The following is a 24,374-nucleotide window of genomic DNA, read 5'->3' as shown; positions in this document are numbered from 1 at the left end:
TGGGTAGGGACGGGAGGGGGCGGCGGGGATAGGGCTCGCTCGACGTTCGTTCGTGGTAAAATCGAGCTGCTGACCAGGATAAATACCAACATCAAGACAAAGATAGATGGGGTAGATTTTGCAAATCGGCAGCCGCAGGGACAAAAAAGCAGAAGAAATCAAATAAAGCTGCAAGACAAACAATTCAGTGGAGACGGGAGGATGGATCTGGTATTGTGATGAGGTACCGGCTGAAATGAAACCTGTTCAAGAGTCATATTTCACTGTATCTTGTTCAGTTCGTTATTCCTGACAATGGAGTAGCAGGCGTAGGCTCATTTCCTGACACTGATAATACAATACTGGAGTTATTGTGCTGTGGGTTGAATAAGTTACTCAGCGGTGTCCAGATCATCATGCGCGGAAGCAAGAGGATCCAGAGGAACTATCAGCATATTAGAGAAATTAGGAAGCTTAATATAAGATGTGTTAGTATAAGATGCGCACCTTTTCGGTCTTCACCATTAGTAGTGGTTTCATGCTCCTCATCACGTCTCTCCCGCTCATCGTCACGGCGTTCCCTATCATCCTTGCCATCACGGTCTCTATCATCTGGGCTTCGAGATCGGTCACGGGAACGCTCACGATCACGGCGGTCATAATCCCGGTCACGGCGCTCATAGTCCCGATCGCGACGCTCGTAGTCCCGATCATGTCGGTCATATTCCCGATCGTACCTATCTTCTTTACGAGGAGAGTACTCGCCGCCACGAGATCGTCGTGGCGAAGGAGAACGCCCACGTCTAGGTGGTGTACGATCACGTCGACGGTCACGTCCGGAATCAAATCTCCAAGAGGCAGATGGGGGAGTCCGGGCCCACTATCTAGCAGTTAGAGGGATATAATGGCAGAAAGAGTATAATTTGTGGTGTCTCGTCTCACTTCAATCTTTAACAGGTCATCGCGACCGATGCGCTTGTTGTGCATCTCATGGTACGCATCATCCGCATCGCGACGGCTCTCATATTCCACAAACGCAAACCTGAGAGAGTAAACAGACTGGAATATACATATATCCAATTTGAACAGCTTACAGTCGACTGGAAGGGGTGCGCGGCGCGGGGATGTCACAGCGTACAAGGCGCCCGTAACTATCATCGAAATTAGAAGTCAGCCGACGTGTCTGATCAGCAAGAACGGCAGGAAGGATATGGCAGCAGTTCAAAGACGGAAGGCTTCAAGACAAGAAGTTGGGTCTGGAAGCCACAACAATGCAACAGGAAGTCGAGACAGCTAGTGGAGCCAAATAAACCGGATCGTTCTCGTCATGAATCAAGCCTCTAGCATTCGAACATCGAAGTTTTGACCGAGGTCCATTGCATCTTGATATAGGAGTCGTGGTTACGGCGTGTGGCATCGACATTTTGGGACGTACCGTTCGAATTCGTAAGCCAGGTCGCGAGCTCGAGTTCCGTGCCCAAACCCAGTAACGTAAAGGGTGGTCCCAGCTCGTGACGACATGATATATGTCTCAATGGGGTTGTAAGTGTTGATGTTTCCAAATATGTCTGGTCACAGAAATTGCTTGCAGGAAGCTTGGCGGAAACCTGGGTATAATGGTAAATCTCGGTCCCTTTGAAATTAAGGAGTTCAAGAAAAGAAAGGGTGGACTCCAGCTGGGAATCGGGCTAGGTACAGAAAGGCATAGACACCAAAGATGACTAACCAAGTATGATGCGCCTTAGTTCGACAGGGTAACTACGGAGTCCCTGGTATTAAACGAATGTACTTGAAGCTATCTCAAAGCGAGAAGAAGAAAATGGGTTGCAATATATATATTTCATAACTCTATCATCATTATTTGCATTGCTACTACTTTCATCGCCGGGTTAAAATAGGCAGGCAGACATGTCATTGAATAAGACTGCTATCTCATGACTCGAATCATGTTTTATTTTTTCAGGCCAAAAAAATTGAGCCCTAGACCATTTATAACGGCAAGGCAATCATCGTCATCGTCATCATCAAAGCGATGGCAATCGCGCCAATTAAAGGATCAGTTCACGCGCGAAGCGACAGTTCAAGGGCTCAAAAGCCGGGCGGCGTTCAAACTTCTCCAGGTATATCGCGACACTGCTCTTATTATTTGTCTACTGATTGTTTGATTCTCTGTCTGTAGATCGATGAAAAATATCGCATATTCAGGAGTGGACAAACTGTAGTTGATCTAGTAAGAGCTGAATCTAGAATGGCCACATTGCTTGAGTTTTTGGCTAATAAAATTGGTCAGGGCTACGCCCCAGGTTCCTGGTCACAGGTTCGTTTCTGATTATTTTTGATCGAGAGATACCCCCTCTGATTGCTTTCTTCTGAAAGGTTGCTCTGAATCGCACCCAACCAGGTGGCAGGGTTCTTGGTGTAGACATAATCCCAGCACAACCTCCAAAAGGCGTGTCAACAATACAGGGCAATTTCCTCTCTCCAGAGATCCAAACCTATGTCCGGGAATTCCTGCGCGATCCAGACAGAGGAAGACCTCGCAATTCAAACTTGGTACGCGAGTCACATCAAGCCGAGCTTGATCAGCAGGACCAGATTCAAAAAATGGACGCCTACTTTGACGACTATGGGGTACCAAAAGACACGTATAATTTGAGCACAATGGACTCGGAAATTGAAAGGACTGTTGATGTGGTTCTTAGCGACATGTCTGCTCCCTGGCTCCAAACAACTGGTTTTTGGAAGAGAAGTCTAAGTGACCCGTATCACAGGATGATGAACACTACCGGAGTGAGCTTCAAAGACCACACTGGAAGTATGGTAAGTACTACCATTTCTTTCTAAGCCCTCACTTGCTCTATCTTCTAGTAACGATGAGAAAGGATCTTTGTCAAGCTGCTCTTGAATTCAGTTTCCAGACCCTTAAAACAGGAGGTCATTTCATCTGCAAATTCTACCAAGGAATTGAAGATAAGCCTTTCGAGCTGCAGTTGAAACAGTCATTTGCAAAGGTATATCGATTGAAGCCAAAATCATCTCGAAGCGTGAGTGGAGCCTCTTGAAGGTGTCTATAATATTAAACATGATCTCATTCTTAACGGCCTTAACAGGAATCAAAAGAGGCTTATTTCATTGGTCTTAATCGCAAGAAAGAGTCTTTGTAAAAGGATGTCTTGAAATTTTCTGAACATGACAAGTATCTAACATTCAATTAAACTTCAAACTTAGGTAATTCCACATGAATCACACCAATTCTATCTCTTCAGTGTCCTCCTCTGATCCTTCATCCCATTCAATATCTGCAGCTGCTTCTGCTCTTAGCTGAACCTAATAAATGTCAGCTAGGCCAATTGTACTGTGGTCTTCGATTGAGACGAAAAAAAATTGCAATCAAGGCTTGGTAGTACCTCTTTAAGACCACTCAGAGTTTCCACATATCCATCTTCGGCTAAGGCTCGTTCTACGAATGCCCAACCGCCTTGCTTATATGCATCGATCACTTTATCTGAGCATGCACTGCAGCAGTCATAATTTTTACCCAGGACCGATTTATTTTCGAAGGTTGACAGGAAGCCCCTTATCTGATGGGGAAGAATGCCTAGCGGATGGTTTTCTCCATCCTCACTTCCTGGGGCAGAGGCCGGTGCTGCAGCGCCCATAGGATGCTGTAAAATCGATACGAAGAGCTCAACTAGAAGCGCTGACGCAATTGCGGCTACCCCAGGCCGAGTAACTGTGCATTGCTGATCGAGGGTCTGGTCCTTGACAGACTAGAGTAAATTAGCAGTGAAGAAGAAAGTATGTCGTACTGGAGAAAGGTCAACTTGCATTTGCTGGTGCAACAACGTCATTGCAGAAATAACAGCCAAGTTCCGAACCTGGATCCGAGGCGTTTTTGACGCCATGACGCATGACAACGAATGTATCAAAACCGAGTGCGGCGTTCATCACAATCTTCCCTGCTGCTTTTCCAATAACAGTGGGCAACCATCGTGCTTCACGAGTGTCCATGAGTAGAAATATAGCATCATGCTCCTCGATGAGGTTCTTAAGAAGTTCGAATTCCCTCCGAGTGTGGTCGGTGTTTGACATAGGATGGCCAACCATTGGCACAGAAAGAACATGTCCTGCAGTGTCGACTCCTGGGTAAATCTCCAGCAATGCTCTAGACGCCTGAAGGGCCTTTTTGGCGCCACCCTGCAAACAATCGGAGAATCTAAAAAGGGGTTGTCTCACAGGGTTTGAAAAAGATACTGATCCGTTGTCCACAAATGTAACCTTTCTAACACCCCATCCCTGAATCCATCCCCCGTCAGCTTCCCTGGAAGAAGAATCGAAAGCACCATTCTCACCAGTAGATTTCGAGCAACGTAGCTTCCCAAAGTTCCCGCCCCAAGCAGAAGACATTTTGTCTGCTTGACCTTATCAAGATCCAAGTGTGGACTAATTCGCCATTTCATAAGCTTGAGGTTCAAATCAACTGACTGGTCAGCTAATCTAATGAACAGATTAGCACTAGCTGGTAATCATGACAAAAGCTCGATATCTTCTTTTTGACAATTGACATATATTGAGCTGTTAGGTCTCATACCTTTTGGGGTCCATATACTCTGTGAGATCCACTGTCCTTCCAGTGAGCTTGCCCGCGAGGTTTCGTTCCCAGCCTGTCACCTTAGGCATGGTTCGAGGAGAGGACTCTATGTGAGATGGAGTCGAAATCTTGGACTCCAGTATTAATACACTACTGCAGTCCTCTGCAGGAGATAATTGTGAGCATCGATATCGCAAAATCTGAACCTTCTCGAGGTGCCAGCGGTGTTTCACCAGTGCAAGTAGATTCCTAAGCACCCAGCCCGGAGCATTTGTATAATTTGACGGATCTGCAAAGCACGTATAGCAATCTTCAAATTTCCGTCCATCAAAAAACCCCGACTCATAGGCTTCAAGTGGAGCTATTTCCCAAGAGAAGTCAGATTTGGTATGTGAGTCGAACGTGCTGTTTCCCTGCACTATACGTGGTTCGGGAGAATCCACTCCGGGTTCGTTTGTGATGGCATATCTGTTCTTCCGTGCGAGGAAAAATCCTCTCTGGTAACTATCTATGCTAGAGCTCCACACATGAACAGCATGGCTGAGTGCCGCACTTTCATGCCGGGATAGGGTTCTCAGATTTGATAAACTCTCCTCTCCATCCGGGTTGGCTGTGACCCAAACTGGATCTGAGTGTATCGCAGGAAATGCAAACCAATAGCTGAATCTGTACTTCTTGAGATCCGCGAAAGAGAGTACAGCAAAGTGCGCAAGTAATGACGGACATGCATAAATAGTTCCGTCAATAATCGCATTCCATATCTGTTGTTATAAGTGCTCTGGTTAGATGTTTCTGAAAAGAAATTTTCTGCTCAAGGCTTACTGTCATTCCTGCTTGTTGAAGTATCGCCCCCCTGTCTGCGTTGCGGTACTCTTCAATTGTGTTCACATTCTTGATCGTGCCTTCAGCTCGGTAATAACCTGATGAGACCCTAAGACAACCACTTTTAGTAAGACAATATGCTGAATGTTTTGAATATGAATAAGATAACAAAAGAGCATGGGGGATAGATAATTAATTTAATATAAGTGTACCAGTGCTGCCTGCGGTGTACTTACGCATCACTTGTCAAGGCATCACCGTGAATCTGCATTCGACATGAGGCGTTCGCACTATCCGTGACTCGAATCTCATAGAGTCCTAATATTTTGCGGGCAGAATCATCTAGCTTATCATGGTTGATCTTCAGAGAAGCCAGAGAAGTATAGAATGGGAGTTCTATATCTGAGGCGAAAGGTGTGTACTGCATCCTGACTTCTGAAACGATGCCTTCTGCCACCGAATGATTTGAAGATATCAGTTTTTAAGGGAAGCCTATGTTGCCTAAATTACTGTGGTTCACTCTTATGTCAAAAAGAAAATATATGTTTATAGAGCTTACCTTATAACTAATACCATCAGTCCTAGGACATGTGAATAATAATGTGGGGTAACTGATAGTAACTAGGTATTAACTATGTACTCCGTATTAGTTATGTAACGAGTTAGTACAGATGCCTGAGGTCGACTCTAGATAACCACCTCCTGGTTAGGTAGTTAATATAGCCAAGTAACTCAGCCAGAATTTACTAATACGCTGGTTATTTAATATTATAGAAAATAAATTTAATATCCCATTCAAATTAGGATACATAAGATATATAATTTGAATTCACTAATATCCTTCTCTATGAGAGAATGTCTTACAAGTCAAAGGGCTATGGTAACCATTCATCTGCTATTAATAGGTAGTTAGTAGCGAATTAAGACATAAATTCTCTAACAACAACCATTAATGGCCTTAAATATATCTGATTCTTGCTCCAGTATCATACTCAAGATTATAATTATTATAAGGATCCTACCTAGAAACACATGATTTCAGAAATTTAAAAGATTAGAACTTAACATTGCACGCAAATTACTATCCCTACAATAGTTAAGATACATGAGGCTACACAAGAAAGGCGTAACTATGGTCAGTCCTACAAACTACCTAATCTCATACAGTATCCAATACTACCTACCTAGGCAGTTACTTACCTATATGCCTCAGGTATCCAGGTAAGTACCTAGGTAGTCAGTTGCTTCCCCGCCAAAAGCATAATACACTAACCTCATATAGGCTTAGTGTAAATAGTATTTATTCTGAGGGTATGAGTAATTCATGTTCTCACAAATAATATTGCTGTCTCACGACTATTCGCTTGTACCCAGTCTATGCCACATAATTCAGGAAGATTAACCGGAGATGTCGCTTACCGAATCCTCTGCCGCTGATGTCGCGAAAGCAGCATCTTTGGCCTCTAGTCGCCTTGCCATACTTTCAAATGATAGTCGCAATGAAGCATTGACTGCTCTTCATCACGCCTTGTCAGAAAATAAGGACGTTATCCTCAAGGCCAATGCAAGAGATGTCGAAATCGCTACTACTGCTGTCAAGAAGGGTGATTTGAGTGAGAGTGTTCTCAAAAGGCTTGACTTGTCACGACCGGGAAAATACAATGATATGCTGCAAGGTATCCTCAGCGTAAGAGACTTGGAGGATCCTGGTATGTGGGCAAATCGGGCGGTTATTATATCCGGGCTGATCATTCTACAGTTGGGAAGGTGACCCTGAGGACCCTGTTGGATGATGGCCTTACTTTAGAAAAAGTCAGCTGTCCCATAGGGGTCTTGCTCATAATTTTTGAGGCCCGACCAGAAGTTATCGCTAATATAGCTGCATTGTCAATCAAATCGGGGAATGCTGCCATCCTGAAAGGTACTCCTTCCTTCATTTTTCCCTCTCCCCAGACTAAACTTATACCTTCCAAAAATAGGCGGGAAAGAGTCGACTGAATCTTTTATCGCTATCTCCAACGTCATATCCAATGCCATTGCAAGTACACGGGTCCCGGGTTCCTCGATACAGCTTGTGAAGACACGCGATGCGGTGTCGTCTCTTCTGGACCAGGACTCCTTGATTGATCTGGTCATCCCGCGAGGTTCAAACGAACTTGTTCGTTTCGTGAAGAATAACACCAGGATTCCGGTTTTGGGCCATGCTGATGGTCTTTGTTCTGCATACCTTCACGCTGATGCTGACTCCGATATTGCGGTTAACGTCATTTTGGACTCGAAAACCGATTATCCAGCTGCCTGCAACTCCCTGGAAACTTTGCTCGTCCACCAGGACACGCTTGAAACGGTTTTTCCTCTTGTGGTGCAGGCTCTCATCGGCAAAGGCGTGACTCTTCGATGCGATTCATCCTCCAAATCCGCCTTGGAAAAAGTCTTGCCGATTGAGCAGCTTAAATTTGTCCAAAGCTCCCGCGAAGCGGATTACAATACCGAGTTTCTAGACCTCATCTTGGCTGTCAAGACGATTCCTTCTACGCCTTTGCCCACCGCTGCTGTTGAGAGTGCTATTGCTCATATCAATTCCCACTCCTCCAAACATACCGATATTATCCTCACGAGCTCAAAAGATTTGGCTGATTTATTTATGAATTCGGTGGATAGCGCCGGGGTATTCTGGAATGCCTCCACACGCTTTGCTGATGGTATGAGGTACGGCTTCGGCACTGAAGTTGGTATCAGCACGAACAAAATCCACAGTAGAGGGCCTGTCGGATTGGATGGGTTGACCATCTATAAGTATAAAATCCGGGGGAATGGACATCGGGCGGGTGACTATCATGAAGGAGACGGTGGCAAAACATGGAAACACATAAATCTGCCTCTAGAATGAGAAAATCTACCGAGTATAAATGAAAAGTTCAACTAATTGAAAAAGGCCCATTCCATTCATATTTTTTTGTAGAAATAGTAGTGCGACCAACAAAATAGTGTACTAGTTAAGGACGAGAGTCCGGCTGCTACCACACGCAGAACGAGGACCGGAACAGCTGTCAGAAGATCACTCAGCAAAGTCTTTTTTTTCAGAACCGATAAAAGCCTCGAAACAGCTGACAGAACCATGTGCTCCAATTCAAATTCTCGACTTTTGTTGCTCTAAACCTTGAAGCCACGAGACCTTCTGCGACCACGAGCCCGCTCGAACTTCCTGCCCTTGCTCCGCACATAGGGTTTCTATCGTATAATTAGTCAAGTACCACGCTATTGTCTCGCAAAGAAAACAAACCTTGTGGCTGTGAGGACCAAATCCGAAATGCTTCACGGCTTCACGGGCGTTCTTGGGACCACGGAGGAGAAGAGTGTTGGCGCCAGTGGGAGCACGAAGAGCGAGCTGATCGAGCGTCAGAGCTTCACCACCTGCCTTCTCAATCCTGGCCCTGGCGGTTGCGGTGAAGCGAAGGGCGGCAACGGACAGTTTGGGGGTCGTGAGGAGTCGGTTATCGTCAGTGACCGTGCCGATGATGACAACGGTCTTACCCTTCTGAGACTCCGTCACATTCGAAGCGATACGCGACAGGGAAACCGGGGGGCGATTGATCCTCGACATGAAAAGACGGCGGAGAACGACCTTGTTAAAGTTGGACTCCGTGCGGCCTGTCCAAAATTACAGATCAGCTATCAATGAATAATCACGGCTAAATACTGAAGTTTCCAGGAACAGGAGAGCTTACGGGCGAGAAAGCGGTACAGCTTCACCAGGACCTGCAGGTAGACATTGTCGCTCTTGGGCGCCTTGCGATGGGTGCCGCGCACATGGTGACGGTCCAAATCGATACCTAGGAGGCTTCAATTTAGTATTTAATGATAGATTTGTTTTGCGATGATTGAATTTGGACATACCCATGGCTGCTGAGACTGTCGGATATCGTGGGTTGGCAGGCTGTCGCACCCTTACAAAATGAAGACCACATAGATTTTCCTTTAACAGTTTCCAGCTAACAGTGTGTGGGGGTTAAGCCCTACACTAGCGCGATTCCGGAATGAGTAATCACTGCTGGGTCCGCTGTCTGGTGTCTAGATAGGTCTACTCTGAAATCCGTATGCCGGATGGGGCTAATCAGCAGGAAGCACCAATAAAAACCGGTCTCTCCATCAAGCACGTATCAGGGACCGTAGATAATGTATTAACTCAACAGAATGGTCATATGATACCTATTACCAAGAGGGCCGAGTTAACTACTAGGTAGTTAGGTACTGTATCTAGAATTTGTCATCTGTTGTTGAATTTCCGAAGGCTAGTTCTTCCTTCACTTTAAATCAAGCGAGGGAAAAGATCTTACAGTCTTAAAACACTCCAATTTTGAGTAATTGGCATACTTATATAACACCATGTCTTTCTCTAACCTTGTCTCTGATATTGCCCTGAGAGATGCCCACCCTGATGATCGCAGTTCACAGATTTCCCACGCGCGATCACAGGTCACTGCTCGGTCATACACCAGCACAACAGCAACAAGCGTTAGCATCTCAGGTGATATTTCAAGCCAGCTTCATGCCGGATATAGTCATCCATTGAGTCGGTCATGGCAGGCCGAAAGACAATTAACTAAGGTATGGATTGCTTAACAACATGATGAATAATTCTGGTGATCTAATTTATACATAGGAAATGCTAATATTCCCGCTCTTCATTACTGATAACCCTAATGAAGAAACCCCAATTCCGTCCCTTCCCAATCAATATCGCCGTGGGTTGAACCGCCTTGTTCCGTTTCTCGCTCCGCTCGTCCAGAAAGGGCTACGCTCAGTTATTCTGTTTGGTGTCCCATTGCATCCTTCTGCTAAAGACGCACTGGGCACTGCTGCCGATGACCCGGCTGGCCCAGTCATCCAGGCTATACGACTTTTGCGGTCAAGGTTCCCAAAACTTTACATTGTGGCCGATGTCTGTTTGTGCGAGTACACGTCACACGGGCATTGCGGTATTCTTCGAGAGGATGGCACTCTGGACAATGCTCAGTCTGTCGATAGAGTTTCGGATGTCGCTCTCGCGTATGCTACAGCTGGAGCACATTGTGTAGCTCCGTCGGATATGAATGATGGTAGAGTACGCGCCATCAAACTCAAATTGATTGAAGCCGGCCTCGCCCATCGTGTGCTTTTAATGTCTTACAGCGCAAAATTCAGTGGCTGTCTATATGGCCCTTTCCGTGACGCTGCTGGCTCATGCCCGTCCTTTGGCGATCGAAAATGCTACCAGCTGCCGCCAGGTGGTCGTGGTCTTGCTCGCCGTGCGATACAACGAGATGTTGCGGAGGGTGCAGATATCATTATGGTAAAACCCGCAAGTAGCTACTTGGATATTATCCGAGATGCAAGGGAACTAGCGAAAGATATGCCGGTTGCTGCCTATCAAGTGAGTGGCGAATATGCAATGATTCATGCCGCAGCCAAAGCTGGTGTTTTTGATCTGAAAGCTATGGCTTTCGAAAGCACAGAAGGCATTCTAAGGGCTGGTGCGGGAATCGTAGTGAGCTATTTTGTACCTGAGTTTCTTGACTGGCTTTCTTAGTCTGTTTATTCTGCGTGTGTGCGTTCTACTTGTCCTATTGCTCTATTTTATGATTTAAAGTAGAATATAGTACAATGCAATGATCAACTTTTTTGGAATCCTATTTCTCTAGTCGTCTCTTACCTCTTGTAATATATTCTATATATATTTGGGTACAACAAGTTTCACTGTGGTCGTTATGTTTTCCTCATGATTTTGTGGTATGTTGATGTGATTATTAAGTATCCATCTTGTCTCAATACCTCGATAAAAAAGGATGAATATAGACTGTCTAGTGATGAGAGTTGACATTTAAGCATATTCACGTTGCCCAGTGTTTTCTTTTCTGGTATCCTTCAGGGGAAGTATGTATCAAAGTATAGGTGACATTATTGAGATAATGAACAATAGACATTAGGAATACATAGAGGATATAACCAATCCAGGGATATGTAACACAAAATATACATAGAAAGAAGTAACCAGGGTCATAAGAAGGCCCATCATATGAAAACTGGAGTGGGAAGCAGTCAAGCGTTTCGTGGTGGCTTCTATTACTCATGATTCGGAAAAGCCTAGTTCCCAGCTAGGCACGCCGGAAGTGAATCACATATAGCTGGGCTTCAAGCCTTGAAATCCGTAAGCCACAATGTCAGCTTTGACGACTTCTCCAGGAGCCACGTAAGCCCCTCGTCGGAGACGAACACCAGGGTAAATCGTACAATTGGCCCCGACGTAGCAATCTTCTTCGATTACGACAGGGCGGCCTTGGTATCGACTTTGAGATCCTTTCCGTTCTTGCATATTTGCATGGGCCATTGAGCTGAGAATTGTAACATTAGGGCCGATCCATGTGTGTGCACCAATACTAATGGAACAATCATCAACAAATAAACAATTTTCCGAGATCATCACACCCTCGCCAACATGGAGATTGTATCCATAATGGCAGTTGAAGGGACCTTCAACTACCGCCCCTTGTCCAATCGAGCCTGTCTGTTGAGATGAAGTCGCGGCTGGCGGGGAACAAATAGCAGAGGTTGGTTGAGGGACCAGCACTTCCTTGAACAAACGACTTTGCTCCTTTGCGCTGACACCTGACAATGGACTGCAAGAACTGTTAAATCGTTGTAGAGCAATCTTGCATCGTTCTCGCTCTTCAACAAGATGGACATCAAATGGTCTATAGAGCTCTCCTCGGGTCATTTTCTCCTTTTCTGTCTCATCGGAAGGGACAGCATGAACAGATAGTTGCTGCTCGATACTAAGCGCCATTCTAGCTTGTGCCTGTGGACTGTTGGTTTCCATACTCGCACTATGAACCGAGCGTTGTTCGATCCCACCTTGGTACAGGGATATGGGTGTTTTCGTACGAGGACCGTGAGAAAGTTCACGAAGTGACGGCACAATTTGGTACTCTGCCTTGGAATTCCCATCCCGAGAGAGATCATGTATTGGTGGTACTTCTCGAAACTCCGGTTTGCCTGTATGGTCTGCAAGGTAAGATGGATGACTAGGGCCCGACCAGCTTCGTTTGGACCAAGGCGTGCGATTAGTCTCTACTCCCGTTGGACTTGTAGTATACTGAGAAGTTGCGCGATCATTATCCTCTGTAACAGTTGGTCTCATCTTTCCTGTGTCGAGCTGTTCTGAGATAGTTGACTGACGATCATACTGCTGGTTGACCTCCGCCGGGTATTGTCCATTAACATCAATAAAACCATCTTTGGACTGCAGGGGAACCGGGGTTTTAGCACTAGAGGGCTTTTGCCACGTGCTCCTCGAGGAATAACCCTCGCAGACGAAACCACCTCGTAGACAGTTATTGCCTATGATTGAACGTCAGAAAGTATGAATTAACAAGAGGAACCCATTCCCATGTATCGGGCCTAACTCACAAGCTGGATGTTGCTCATCACATTTCTTCTTTCTTCTTCGGCAGGTCATACAGCCGGTCTTTGTTCTGTTGCTAAATACTCGCTTCCGTTTTGGTGCAACCTGGACAACAGATTGCGAACGGTCTTTTGTGAAGGGGATAGGTGAAGTTTGTTCTCCCTGTATTGATCCCCCTTTTAAATGGCTGATAGAATCCCAGTCCCTTTGCGCTGCATCATGATTATGGGCTTCCCGCTGAAGGGCCTCAGCAAGTTGCGTATCAGAAGGATCAGGTTCAATCTGCTGTGCTCTCTGTGCTTGGCTGATTAGATGAGAATCATAATTATGCCAGCCCATAGTGACTGTAGAACTTTGAGCATCTTCACCTGCATCTGATCGTGAGAATATAGGGGGTGATGGGTTTCTTTGTTTATTTGTCTCGTGGGCTATAGACACGCCACTTTTATTATTGATCTGAACATTGGAATGAAGGTCCACCTCCAAACGGGGAGTTGGGCTCCTAGGACCAACAACAGCATGGCTAGGGCTTTCGGGATATCTTTGCTGATCAAGTTCTGACCGCTTCCGTTTGTGTCTGTTTGTCTGATGGGAATCCCGTGGAGACTGTGTATCTGGGTGGGTTGCCAGCCCAGATGAGTCTGACTGGATTTGGGTGTCGTTCGTCTGTCTTGTCCAACTATCCTCAGCGTCTCTGTCTTCTTCGTTATAACTTGATGTATTATTAGTTGTACTGGCCATTGTCACACCATCCTGTATAGAGCTCTCTTTCCCGTTGATTGCTGTGAAGCATGGGCTCTGATCTGAGCTACTTTCCTGATCCTTGTTAATGCTACCACTCAATGTCGGCCCCGGGGCAATGGTAGCCATATCATCAAAATAGGAAGTGAAGGGGAAATAAGGACTTCCAACAACAGGGTATTAAATAAAACACATATAATATTTTCCGCAGTCACTGCTGTAAACTGATCTAGTTGAAGGTGGTCCCCTCGGAAGACGACTCCACTATTGGGCAGGGTTTAAAAACCTATGGTTCTGTGATGGGTGTTATCATATAGTCACATACAGATGCATAAAAAGGCTATGGGAGTGGTATAGACTAGTGTGCTCAGAAAGAATAGAATATACTCTCATTTATTTATGGCACTGATTTAATGCTATAGTTACTAATAGGACTGGTTAGATAACATCTCTTATCTATCACTACAGGTGATAATCAATTAATATTGATTAATCATTATTCTACTCTGAGGAGTGATAATCAGTGACGGCAATTCTAAAAAGAGATTTATTAGAATGCCCAGATGAGCAGGGTGTAGTTACACTATAGAATATACTTAGTTACCTAAGATATGGCTACCTAAAAAATAACTAACTACCTAGGTAGTTTATATGCACGTTAGCTAATACTAGACACAACTTTCTGGGTTAGGGAATAAGAGAAAGGGCAGTAGAGAAAAAAGCAGTAGAGAAATCATATATATAATAATAAATTCAATATATATTGATTATAAACAATGGGTTATAGGAGTATTCAAAACTAATCATTACATAACTATAGTGGTTGAATTTCACTATATTTAGGCATACTTGAAGTCTTCTACTGCAGAAAACTATGAAAAGCAAAATAGCTTTAAGAAAGGTCCAATATCTTAAATGTATATAATATAGCTATTTATTAATAGTACTGGGTACGTTCTATTCAATATGTTGAGCCTCTCTTTATTAATCTATTGTATACTCTCAGAGGTGCTGCTGAAGGTTGTGAAATTAAAAAGCACGTGCAAAGGTCTATTTATACTTGAAAACTTGGCCTCGTTCGCTACACTATAGTAGTCTACCTGGTCCAGGGGTCTATATGGATTCTAACTGCATCCTGCCTGCAGGTTTCTGGATATGTTGCTGTTTGATCGCAAATAGGCTGTATTTACCTAATTTGGAGCCTGATACCTGCTTAAATGGCTCGGTATTATTCTAGGGCAAGGACTGGGTGATCAATGAGTATTCAATAAAATAAGGTAGTGTGCGCGTGCTGTTTGTAGATGGCAGGCCAATCTGGTAGCCGATCAGCATCAGTATTGATTGCAGACACATAGCTCTTTCCTAGTTAGTCCAGTTAAGAGTAGTTCCCGTAGCAGCGGACGCTTGGAACTGTGAGCTCGTTTTTCCTACATTTTACCCAGTATGCTACCCGGGAAGTTATCATCTCAGCATGTGCATTTCAATCGCCTCAGGTTCTTATACTTTGAAATTTTAGGGATTCGTCCTGTTGATGTTCTTTGTTGACATGGAATTGATGTTGTCTCCGAGTGTAAAGGTTAAGCAGAATATGGAGATTATATAATCTAGAGGACTCTTCAGGAAGTTCAGCTCTTATAAACTGGAGCTTGAAAATAATATATTCATATAGGAAGAGTTATCATATTATATAAATGTTAATTATGTTGCCTTCTTTGTTATAGGTTTTATATTTCACATTAAATTGCTGATTTTTTTTATTCTTGTTTGTATAATATAAGTACTCATAAAGTAATTCGTCTACTAAAGTAGTAAAGGAATAAAAGAAAATGGCAGGGATGCTATGTTTACCTGCAACCTTCTATAAGAAGCATTAGACTGGCTATACCCGACCTAGACAACCTGACCTAACCTGACCTAACCTGCGCCTGGGTCAAGTATGGGTTTATTAATTAGAACCTATAGGTATATCTATTAAGTGCTATACTTATTTATTAAATATAAGTAAACCTATTAGGTTATAGATTAAGTTAAGTTTAATTTATAAATATATTAAATTATTATAATTTATAATATATTAGATACTAAAGTCTAACCTAGTTAAATTTATATATATTAAATAGGATATTATACTATATAATATAAATTAGTATATAATATATCAATAAGGAGAAGAGTAATTCATTAACTAACTAATACTAAATAATTTAACTCAAGTTAAATATTTAGGTTAAGACTATTATAAAGCTTATAATAATAATCTTAAAAGTATTAATACTAGTTTAATTATTAATAATATAGTTTAACTAATTAAATAACTTTTTATTTCTTTTATATATTCTTTTTTAATATATTCTCATTTAGCTTATCCTCCTTTAGCTTATCCTCCTTTAGCTTATCCTTTTTTAACTTATTCTTTTTCTCTTAATTATCTTTTTTATTATTAATATAATAAAAAAATAGTATATTCTTTTTATTTTAATTTCTAAAACTTAAACTAGTCTTATTAAATTCTTCTTAATACTTTTACTTAAGTTAAAATTATTTTATATAAAATTAAAATACTAAAGCTCTAATAATTTTAAAATTTAATTAGTCTCTTTAATAATATAAATATCTTATATATTATTAAAAAGTTATTTAACTTTAATAATAGTTATAGATATATATAAAAAGTCTTATATAATTCAAGATAAAATAAGGAAATAGATTTTATTAGCCATTTAGAAAATAGGAATATTAATATTTTTTTTAAAAATATTTATAGATTAAACTAAAGTTAATTTATAATATATGTTAGAGGTGTCTGCCTAGTTAGGTCTAGTGCTATCTTACTTACCTTTTCTCTCTCACCTGCGCGCATTCTAGATAGCTTTACTACTATTATTTATCTATATATCTCTTCTACTTTCTTTAGGCTATTTATTATTTAATATAGTAGTATATTATATTTCCTTCTAGGTCTAGCATTATATTCATCTTTTTTATATTAATTTATTCTTATTAAGAATTAGGGCCTATAGGCTAGGCCTAGGGGCTATAAAGCCTCTAGGCCCAACGCGTCGTGTTAATATAAGAAAAATTTAGAAATTAATGCCTATAGATAAGGCCTATAGGCAGGGGCCTCTAGGTCACTATTAAGATTTAATATTAATAATTTAATATTAATAATTTAATATTAATAATTTAATATTAATATTTTTTTTATTATAATTTAATAAGAATAGTATTATTAATTTTAGGGGTATATACTAATAACCCCTCCTCCCCCCCCTCCTATTATGACTAAAACCTTTAAATCGCGACTATAAATGACCATAGATAGGGATTATAGGATAACTATAAGAAATAGCATATCCTATATAGTAACTATAAGATGATAAATAGTAATAGTAATATAGAGAAAGGCAATATCTAAAGGGCTAAAGGGAGGATTAGGATCATAATTTTTTTTTTATATATTTAGCATCAGGTAGAGCACTTTAATAAAGGGGGGTATATTAAAGGTGTTTACCTAGTTAGGCCTAGTGCTATTCTACTTACCTTTTCTCTCTCACCTGCGCGCATCCTAGATAGCTTTACTACTATTATCTATCCACACATCTCTTCTACTTTCTCCAGGCCATCTATTGCCTGACAATATATAAAAAAAATAATATATATATTTATCTTTAAATAAATAAATCTTATCTTTTTTAAAGTCCTCTTAATTACTAAGTAAAAGATAATACTATTTATTTTATTATATATATCTAAAGACTAAAATAATATTTTATATAAAGCCTTAATTTATTTTATAAAGAAAAATATTAAAAAAGTTTTTATAATAAAAATAATAGATTTTATTTTAACTTTATTTATAATACTTTACTTAATTTATATTAATATTATATTAGATTTAACTTTTAAATATATTTATCTTTATATTAAGATTAAATATAATAAGAATAATAATAATATAATTATAAGCCTTATATATTTATGAATAATAAAAAAAAGCCTTTATCTTATTAATTTAAAAGACTTTTATAAGAGCCTTTTCAAGATAACTTTTAATTTCCTATTTAAGAAAAAATAAAAAAGATATTATGAACAATAATAACTTTTTAAATTAAAGATTTATTAGTTTATAAGAACTCTTAAATAAAGTTAAAAAAAATTATTAAAAGATATTTAAAATATTTTTATTTAATTATATTATATTAAGTTATAAATATTTAATTTTATTTTTTTTAAAAATAATAAAGATATTACTTAATTACTTTTTAAAGCCTCTGAAATTATTATAATAGTAATATTAAATTTTATTATATTATATATATATATAATTAAGAATAAGTTAAAGTATTTTAATAAAGAAGAGTTATTATTAAATCTTATTAAAATTAATTATATATTATAAATTATTATAAATATAGAATAGAATTTTTTAGACCTTAAATTTAATTTAGATTAATTTTATATTACAAACTTAAATAATTAATATATTTTTTAATATTCTAGACAAACATAATAATATAGTTACTAGGGAAGTATTAATATTATATTATATTTAATTTATATTTAATTTATACTAATTTTAAATATTTTAATTAAAAAACTTTATAAGATATCTTATATTATTATAATTAATAATATAATAAATAATGATTAAATAATTATAAGATTATATATAGCTAAAGGAGATTAAAAGCTTATTAAGCTATTTTAATTTATAAATTAAAAAATAAAGATACTTATTATTTTAATATTATTTATTATAATATCTTAAATAAATAAGTATAAAAATTTACTTTAGAGTATAGTTTTCTAAGAAACTTAAAATTAAGAATAATTTTATAATACTATTTCTTCTTACTAAAGAAGTATTTAATTATTATTATATATCAGGCACAGATGGCCTGGAGAAAGTAGAAGAGATATATATAGATAGATAATAGTAGTAAAGCTATCTAGGATGCACGCAGGCGAGAGAGAAAAGATAAGTAGAATAATATTATGCCTAATTAGGTAGATACCTTTAATATACCCCCCTTCACTAAAGCACTCTACCTAATACTAAATATATAAAGAAAATTATAATCTTAATCCTCCCCTTAGCCCTTAGATATCATCTTTCTCTATATTATTATTACTATTTACTATCTTATAGTTGCTATATAGAATATGCCATTTCTTATAGTTATCCTATAATCCCTATTTATAGTCATTTCTAGTCATGATTTAAAGGTTTTAGTTATAATAAGAGGGAGGGGGGGTTATTAGCACATGCCCCTAAAATTAATAATACTATTCTTATTAAATTATAATAAAAAAAAATATTAATATTAAATTATTAATATTAAATTATTAATATTAAATTATTAATATTAAATTATTAATATTAAATCTTAATAGTGACCTAGAGGCCCCTACCTATAGGCCTTACCTATAGGCATTAATTTCTAAATTTTTCTTATATTAACATGACGCGTTGGGCCTAGAGGCTTTATAGCCCCTAGGCCTAGCCTATAGGCCCTAATTCTTAATAAGAATAAATTAATATAAAAAAGATAAATATAATGTTAGACCTAGAAGGAAATATAATATACTACTATATTAAATATAGATAGCCTAGAGAAAGTGGAAGATATATATATAGATAAATAATAATAATAAAGCTATCTAGGATGTGCGCAGGCAAGAGAGAAAAAGTAAGTAGGATAATACTAGGCCTAACTAGGCAGACACCACTAATATTATATATACTTTATTTAAGATATTAATCCAATAATTTAATATAAATAAAATTTTACTTTATAAAGAAAGAAAAGTAAAGACCTTTTAAACTAATTTTTATATTAATTAAATAATATGTTATTAAATAAGTATTTAATAAAGTATCTTAATATACAGATATTAATTAATATATCAATAATTATTAAAAATATAGATTTATAATTATGTAAAAAAAGTTAGCTTAAAATAATAAAATAAATAATATAATTAATTATAATTTAACTTAAGAATTCTTATTACTTTTTTATTCATAAATATTTAATTAGAGTAAAATTTAAGTTTACTAAACTTTTTTTATAATAATAATAATTTATCTTTTTTTAAATAACTTAAGGGAATTCTTCTTCCTTAAATATAGTAATATTAAATATATTGTATTTAACCTTAAGTATATTAATATAATATAATATTTTAAATACTTTATAAATAAATCTCCTAATATTATTTTTATTATTTTTTAAGATATTATTATATTAATAAGACTAAATTAATAATAGACTATTTAAATTATTTTATATTAATTTTTATAAAATAAGTTTTTTTTTCTTTACTTAAAGAAAATTATTTAATTATAAGAGGATTTTAAATAAAAAGAGATTTTATTATTATATTTAATATATAAAATAATATATTATCAAGAATAAAAATAATAGTAATACTTATTTAATAAGTAAGAATACTTAAAAAAGACTTAATTAATAATACTTTAATAACTTATAATTAAGTGAGTGAGTGAGTGAGTATTATATTATCCTCTAATATGGCCCTATTTAGGGCCCTTTCAGAGTCGCCGACGGCCAGGTGGCGGTGACTAGGACTATAGAAATATATATATATAAATTAACTAATACTAATTAGCTATATTAGGTATGCCTTATTAATTAGCCCCCCTAATAATCCTTTCTCTTATAGCTAGTTATCTAAATGTCTCTATAGCTAGTTGCCTAGATCTTAATCTATTACTAATTACTTAATACTAATAAGCTTATAATTAAGTATATCTATAGGCCACCTTTACTAGTTGCCTAATACTAATAAGCCTATACTTAATTATATTAATAGGCCCTTATTATTAGTTACCTAATACTAATAAATTAGTTAAATATATTTATAGGCTATCTTTATTAGTTGCCTAATATTAATAAGCCTATAGTTAAATATATTTATAAGTTATTTTTACTAGTTATCTAGTACTAATAAGCTTATATCTTAATATATTAATAAACTCTTATCTTTAATTATCTACTATTAATAAGCTTTACTATTAAATACTTAATACTAGGGCTATTATTAATTAGCTTATTTTATTTTATTTTATTAATATTAAGGCTACTATCCTAGGTTCTTCTTTTTACTAGTTATTTAGATCTAATATCTCTTATTATTCCTTTATTAATCCTTTAGTTTCTTATATTTATAGCTAATAGATATCTTAGTCTCTCTTTAAATAGCTTTATTAATAATTATATTTTATATTAGTATTATATTAACTATTAATCCTATATATTATCTTATTATCTAGATATTATTTATAATATTATTTACTATACTAATTAGTATAGCTATATTATTTATTATATTATCTAATAAGGCTACTATAGCTATATAGAAAATAAATAAGTTTAAGTAGTTATTTAATACCTACCCTAGTCTACTTTAGCCTACTTAAGTACCTAATCTAGCCTAATTTAGTCTAATCTAGCCTAAAGATATATTCTCCCTTATTAGACTTTAGACCTAGAAGTATTTATTTATATAAATATAGCCTAATTAATATTAATAAGTATATAAAAGAACTAAAAATAAGTATTTATCTTTAAGGATTAATATCTTCTAGCACCTCTAGGGCTATAGTATAAGTAAAATCCTAAAGACTATAAGTAAGTATTAATCCTTAAGGATTAGTGCCCCCTAGGCCCTTAGGCCTCCTTAACTATAGACCCCTAAAGGCACCTTTAATATGCTTAGTTAGGCTATTTATATTATTTAGGCCTAAATAAGTACTTATACTATTAAATTACTAATAGTATAAGTTTATCTTTATATTATATAATAATAAAGTATTTATATTAAGTATTATTAATAGCCTTAGCTATATTCTTAAGATATCTACTTATAGGTATACTAGGGGCCTTAAGATATTATCTTAATAAATTTATGCCCCTAGGTCCCTAAGGACCTCACTAATTAGGGGCATTATTATTATCTAAGGTATAGATAAGTATTAGTATTATTAAATTATTAATAATATAAGCTTATTTTTATTTTATATAGTAGTAGAGCACCTATATTAAATAATAATAATAGCCACTAGATAAGTCCCTAATATAGGTGGTAAATATAGTAATATAGGTTATTTAAGGTAGTATTTTAGTTTAGAGGGTCTAAAGTAGTTTATATAATAATATATATAGTAGTCTTTTAGGTTTTATTTAGGGCTAAAAGTATTATAGCTCCTCTTTAAAGTACCTTATTTAAGAATAAGGAGAGTAAGAATTAAGGATAAGATATAGATTCTTAAGATATATATATAAGTATAAATAGTTTTTATAACTTTATTAATAATAGTTTATATATAAGAAAGTTAAGATAATAAGTTAAAAAGAGTAGTAATTTATATAATTACTACTTCTTTTTTATTTATTATTAGTAAGTAAATAGTCTAATATCTTTTTTAATATTAAGACTAGGTATTCCTAGTCTAAATCTATATTTAGGGGTATAAATAGTAGTAATAATTATAAGTAAGTTAAATATTTAATTCTTATTAAAAACCTAGTTATTTTATTTAAGTACTTTATATTATTAAGTATCTTTATTAGATTCTAGAGTAGGGCTTATTAGTCTATATCTTAGATCTACTCCTAGGCCTAGTTATACTCTAGATATATTATAATAATATAATAAATAGTCTTTAGGTCTATTTAGTATACTAGATATTAATCTATATTAATTTAATATATTTTATTAAGATATTTATTAAGACTAATTTTATTAATATAGGCCTAAAATAAGGTGCTCCTCTTTATTATAGATAAGCTATAATAAAGTTAGAGCACCTTCTTATTAATTATAAAGACTAATATCTAAAGAGTAGATTTTAATTCTTATAATCTTACTTATTCTTAATTATTCTTTTATTATTATTATATAGTTTTTTTAATCTATTTATCTACTATAGAGTAAAGTGGTGTAGTAGTAATGCCCCTTAATAGTGGCGCCCTAAGTCTATTATTATTATATTTTTAGGGGCACTATCTAATAGCTTATTTAGCTATTTTATTAATATATTTATTATTTAATATATTAATATAAGTTAAGATTTAATAAAATCTTATTTTTTAATTAGCTATTTAGTGCTCCTCTAGTAGTTTTATAATCTTTCTTATTAAATATTAATTAAATCTCTAGATAAGATTTTAGAGTATCTAGAGAATAGCTTAATTATTTATATATATTTTAATTATATTAAAGAAGTATAAGTCTTTTTTAATAAGATAAAGGGCTAGGATAATATCTACTATCTTTATTATAGCTATAATATTAATAGTCTTTAACCTTAAATAGGCCTATTTAGCTATTTAGGGTTTAAGGGCTACTACTACTATACCTACCTCTTTATAATATCTTAATTTATTTATATATATCTTTAGGGTGCTATTATACGCCAGGAGGTAAATCTTATAATAAATAATTATAATAGTTTTTAAGTATATAATTTTAATAAAGAGGGGTTTTTATTATAAGAGAATAGTATAGGGGAGGCATATTTTTATATCTTATATATTAATATTAGCCTAGAGGAGCATCTCCTCCTTAGTAGCCTTAAGTAGTATATATATTAGGGGGTTATAGTAGTATTTATAGTATTAGAGGATGTGATGGTATACTAGTGTCGTTATGATATAGGTGAGTATCATTAGGTGTGCCTTCTGCAGGCGCTGTTTCATTGGTAGGAGGTGCAGGTCTGCGTTGAACGCGCTGCCGCTAATAACTTATAATTTAAAGATATTAATAATAATAATAAAGAATAAAAAAGAATTAATAAAAATTAATAATCTTAATATAATAAGATTATTAAAACTAGTAGAATTATTTATAATATATAAGATTATTATAAGACCTTATAAATAAAGTAAAATAATAAATTTTAATTTAAATAAGATTTTAATATATTATAAAAAAAGAAATTTAAATTTATTATCTTTAAGATATTATTATTATTTTTAATACTTCTAATATACTTATTATTTTTTTATAAAGTCTTTTTTTACTTGAATTATAGGCTAATATTTTTAATATTCTTTTATTTATTTATATCTTATCTCTTATTATCTTTATCTTTATTATTATTATTATTATTATTCTTATTATTATTCTTATTCTTCTTCTTCTTCTTATTATTATTATCTTTATTTTTATTATTTTTATCTTTATTTTCTTCATTCTTTCTTCTTTTTTAATTATTAAATTTCTAGGCTATAATAGTAAGTTATAAAGTATGTTTTTAAGTTATATAACCTTAATTATTATTATTTAAAAAATTTCATTTAAATCTTATTTAAAAGTTAATTAAGGGGTAATAAGTATTATAATAATATTATTGAATTTTCCTTAATTCTAGTCTTTTTTAAAGTTAAAATAAATTATTTATAATAACTTGATACTTATACTTACTTATTTTATAATATTAAATATTAATTATTTAAAATATTATTATATTCTTTTATATTTTTTCTTTAAAAATAGGGCCTAAAAGTCCCTTATATAATATCTTAATTATCTTAGTTTAAGTGACTTTATAAAAATAAAGTGCGAGTACTTTAATCTTCTCTTATTTAGTATTCTCCTTAATCTTATTCTAGATATCCTTAATTAATATTATTATTATATTTACTACTTAAGAGTTGGTTAAGTAGTCTTTAATACTACTTTATTTAAGATTTAAATTTTTAAGAATAATATCTTAAATTATTATTACTTATTAAAAGTTCTCTCTCTCCTTAATATCCTTTTTTAAAAACT

General features: G+C 35.5%; 8 protein-coding genes across 8 annotated transcripts; 3 read left to right on the top strand and 5 right to left on the bottom strand.

Annotated features, from left to right (window-relative positions):
• Positions 1 to 8: 8 nt before the first annotated feature.
• ASPZODRAFT_126306 (hypothetical protein) lies at positions 9 to 1,554 on the bottom strand. The gene is made up of 5 exons (XM_022721474.1): positions 1,415 to 1,554; positions 1,074 to 1,130; positions 922 to 1,021; positions 487 to 859; positions 9 to 424 (listed from the first exon to the last, which is right to left on the bottom strand). The coding sequence occupies exons 1-5, from the start codon at positions 1,498 to 1,500 to the stop codon at positions 372 to 374; spliced, it is 669 nt and encodes a 222-aa protein (XP_022584951.1). The 5' UTR covers positions 1,501 to 1,554; the 3' UTR covers positions 9 to 371.
• A 205-nt stretch (positions 1,555 to 1,759) lies between these two features.
• Positions 1,760 to 3,503, top strand: ASPZODRAFT_126302 (hypothetical protein). The gene is made up of 6 exons (XM_022721473.1): positions 1,760 to 2,099; positions 2,159 to 2,209; positions 2,270 to 2,296; positions 2,356 to 2,799; positions 2,862 to 3,023; positions 3,090 to 3,503. Exons 1-6 carry the CDS (start codon positions 1,914 to 1,916, stop codon positions 3,141 to 3,143), a joined length of 924 nt encoding a protein of 307 aa, XP_022584950.1. The 5' UTR covers positions 1,760 to 1,913; the 3' UTR covers positions 3,144 to 3,503.
• Positions 3,106 to 5,998, bottom strand: ASPZODRAFT_126301 (hypothetical protein). The gene is made up of 8 exons (XM_022721472.1): positions 5,952 to 5,998; positions 5,629 to 5,884; positions 5,393 to 5,501; positions 4,571 to 5,331; positions 4,332 to 4,476; positions 3,808 to 4,275; positions 3,387 to 3,749; positions 3,106 to 3,306 (listed from the first exon to the last, which is right to left on the bottom strand). Exons 2-8 carry the CDS (start codon positions 5,817 to 5,819, stop codon positions 3,223 to 3,225), a joined length of 2,121 nt encoding a protein of 706 aa, XP_022584949.1. The 5' UTR covers positions 5,820 to 5,884; positions 5,952 to 5,998; the 3' UTR covers positions 3,106 to 3,222.
• An 802-nt stretch (positions 5,999 to 6,800) lies between these two features.
• On the top strand, positions 6,801 to 8,282 carry ASPZODRAFT_11311 (hypothetical protein; the record flags this gene model as incomplete). The annotated part of the gene is made up of 3 exons (XM_022721052.1): positions 6,801 to 7,101; positions 7,152 to 7,313; positions 7,372 to 8,282. The coding sequence occupies 3 exons, from the start codon at positions 6,801 to 6,803 to the stop codon at positions 8,280 to 8,282; spliced, it is 1,374 nt and encodes a 457-aa protein (XP_022584948.1).
• A 44-nt stretch (positions 8,283 to 8,326) lies between these two features.
• ASPZODRAFT_126299 (hypothetical protein) lies at positions 8,327 to 8,564 on the bottom strand. Its single transcript, XM_022721471.1, has one exon. The coding sequence runs from the start codon at positions 8,510 to 8,512 to the stop codon at positions 8,339 to 8,341; it is 174 nt and encodes a 57-aa protein (XP_022584947.1). The 5' UTR covers positions 8,513 to 8,564; the 3' UTR covers positions 8,327 to 8,338.
• Positions 8,369 to 9,325, bottom strand: ASPZODRAFT_126297 (hypothetical protein). Its single transcript, XM_022721470.1, has 4 exons — positions 9,290 to 9,325; positions 9,121 to 9,225; positions 8,676 to 9,043; positions 8,369 to 8,623 (listed from the first exon to the last, which is right to left on the bottom strand). Exons 1-4 carry the CDS (start codon positions 9,291 to 9,293, stop codon positions 8,546 to 8,548), a joined length of 555 nt encoding a protein of 184 aa, XP_022584946.1. The 5' UTR covers positions 9,294 to 9,325; the 3' UTR covers positions 8,369 to 8,545.
• Positions 9,326 to 9,708: 383 nt separating this feature from the next.
• ASPZODRAFT_85735 (hypothetical protein) lies at positions 9,709 to 11,056 on the top strand. Its single transcript, XM_022730263.1, has 2 exons — positions 9,709 to 10,000; positions 10,056 to 11,056. Exons 1-2 carry the CDS (start codon positions 9,779 to 9,781, stop codon positions 10,959 to 10,961), a joined length of 1,128 nt encoding a protein of 375 aa, XP_022584945.1. The 5' UTR covers positions 9,709 to 9,778; the 3' UTR covers positions 10,962 to 11,056.
• A 490-nt stretch (positions 11,057 to 11,546) lies between these two features.
• Positions 11,547 to 13,574, bottom strand: ASPZODRAFT_54820 (hypothetical protein; the record flags this gene model as incomplete). The annotated part of the gene is made up of 2 exons (XM_022728495.1): positions 11,547 to 12,769; positions 12,839 to 13,574. The coding sequence occupies 2 exons, from the start codon at positions 13,572 to 13,574 to the stop codon at positions 11,547 to 11,549; spliced, it is 1,959 nt and encodes a 652-aa protein (XP_022584944.1).
• Between the last annotated feature and the right edge of the window lie 10,800 nt (positions 13,575 to 24,374).

The sequence above is a fragment of the Penicilliopsis zonata genome (assembly GCF_001890105.1).
Source record: "Penicilliopsis zonata CBS 506.65 unplaced genomic scaffold ASPZOscaffold_1, whole genome shotgun sequence".
Lineage (NCBI taxonomy): Eukaryota > Fungi > Ascomycota > Eurotiomycetes > Eurotiales > Aspergillaceae > Penicilliopsis > Penicilliopsis zonata.
The sequence above is the reverse complement of the archived record's forward strand: the minus strand, read 5'-3'. Positions and strand labels throughout refer to the sequence as shown.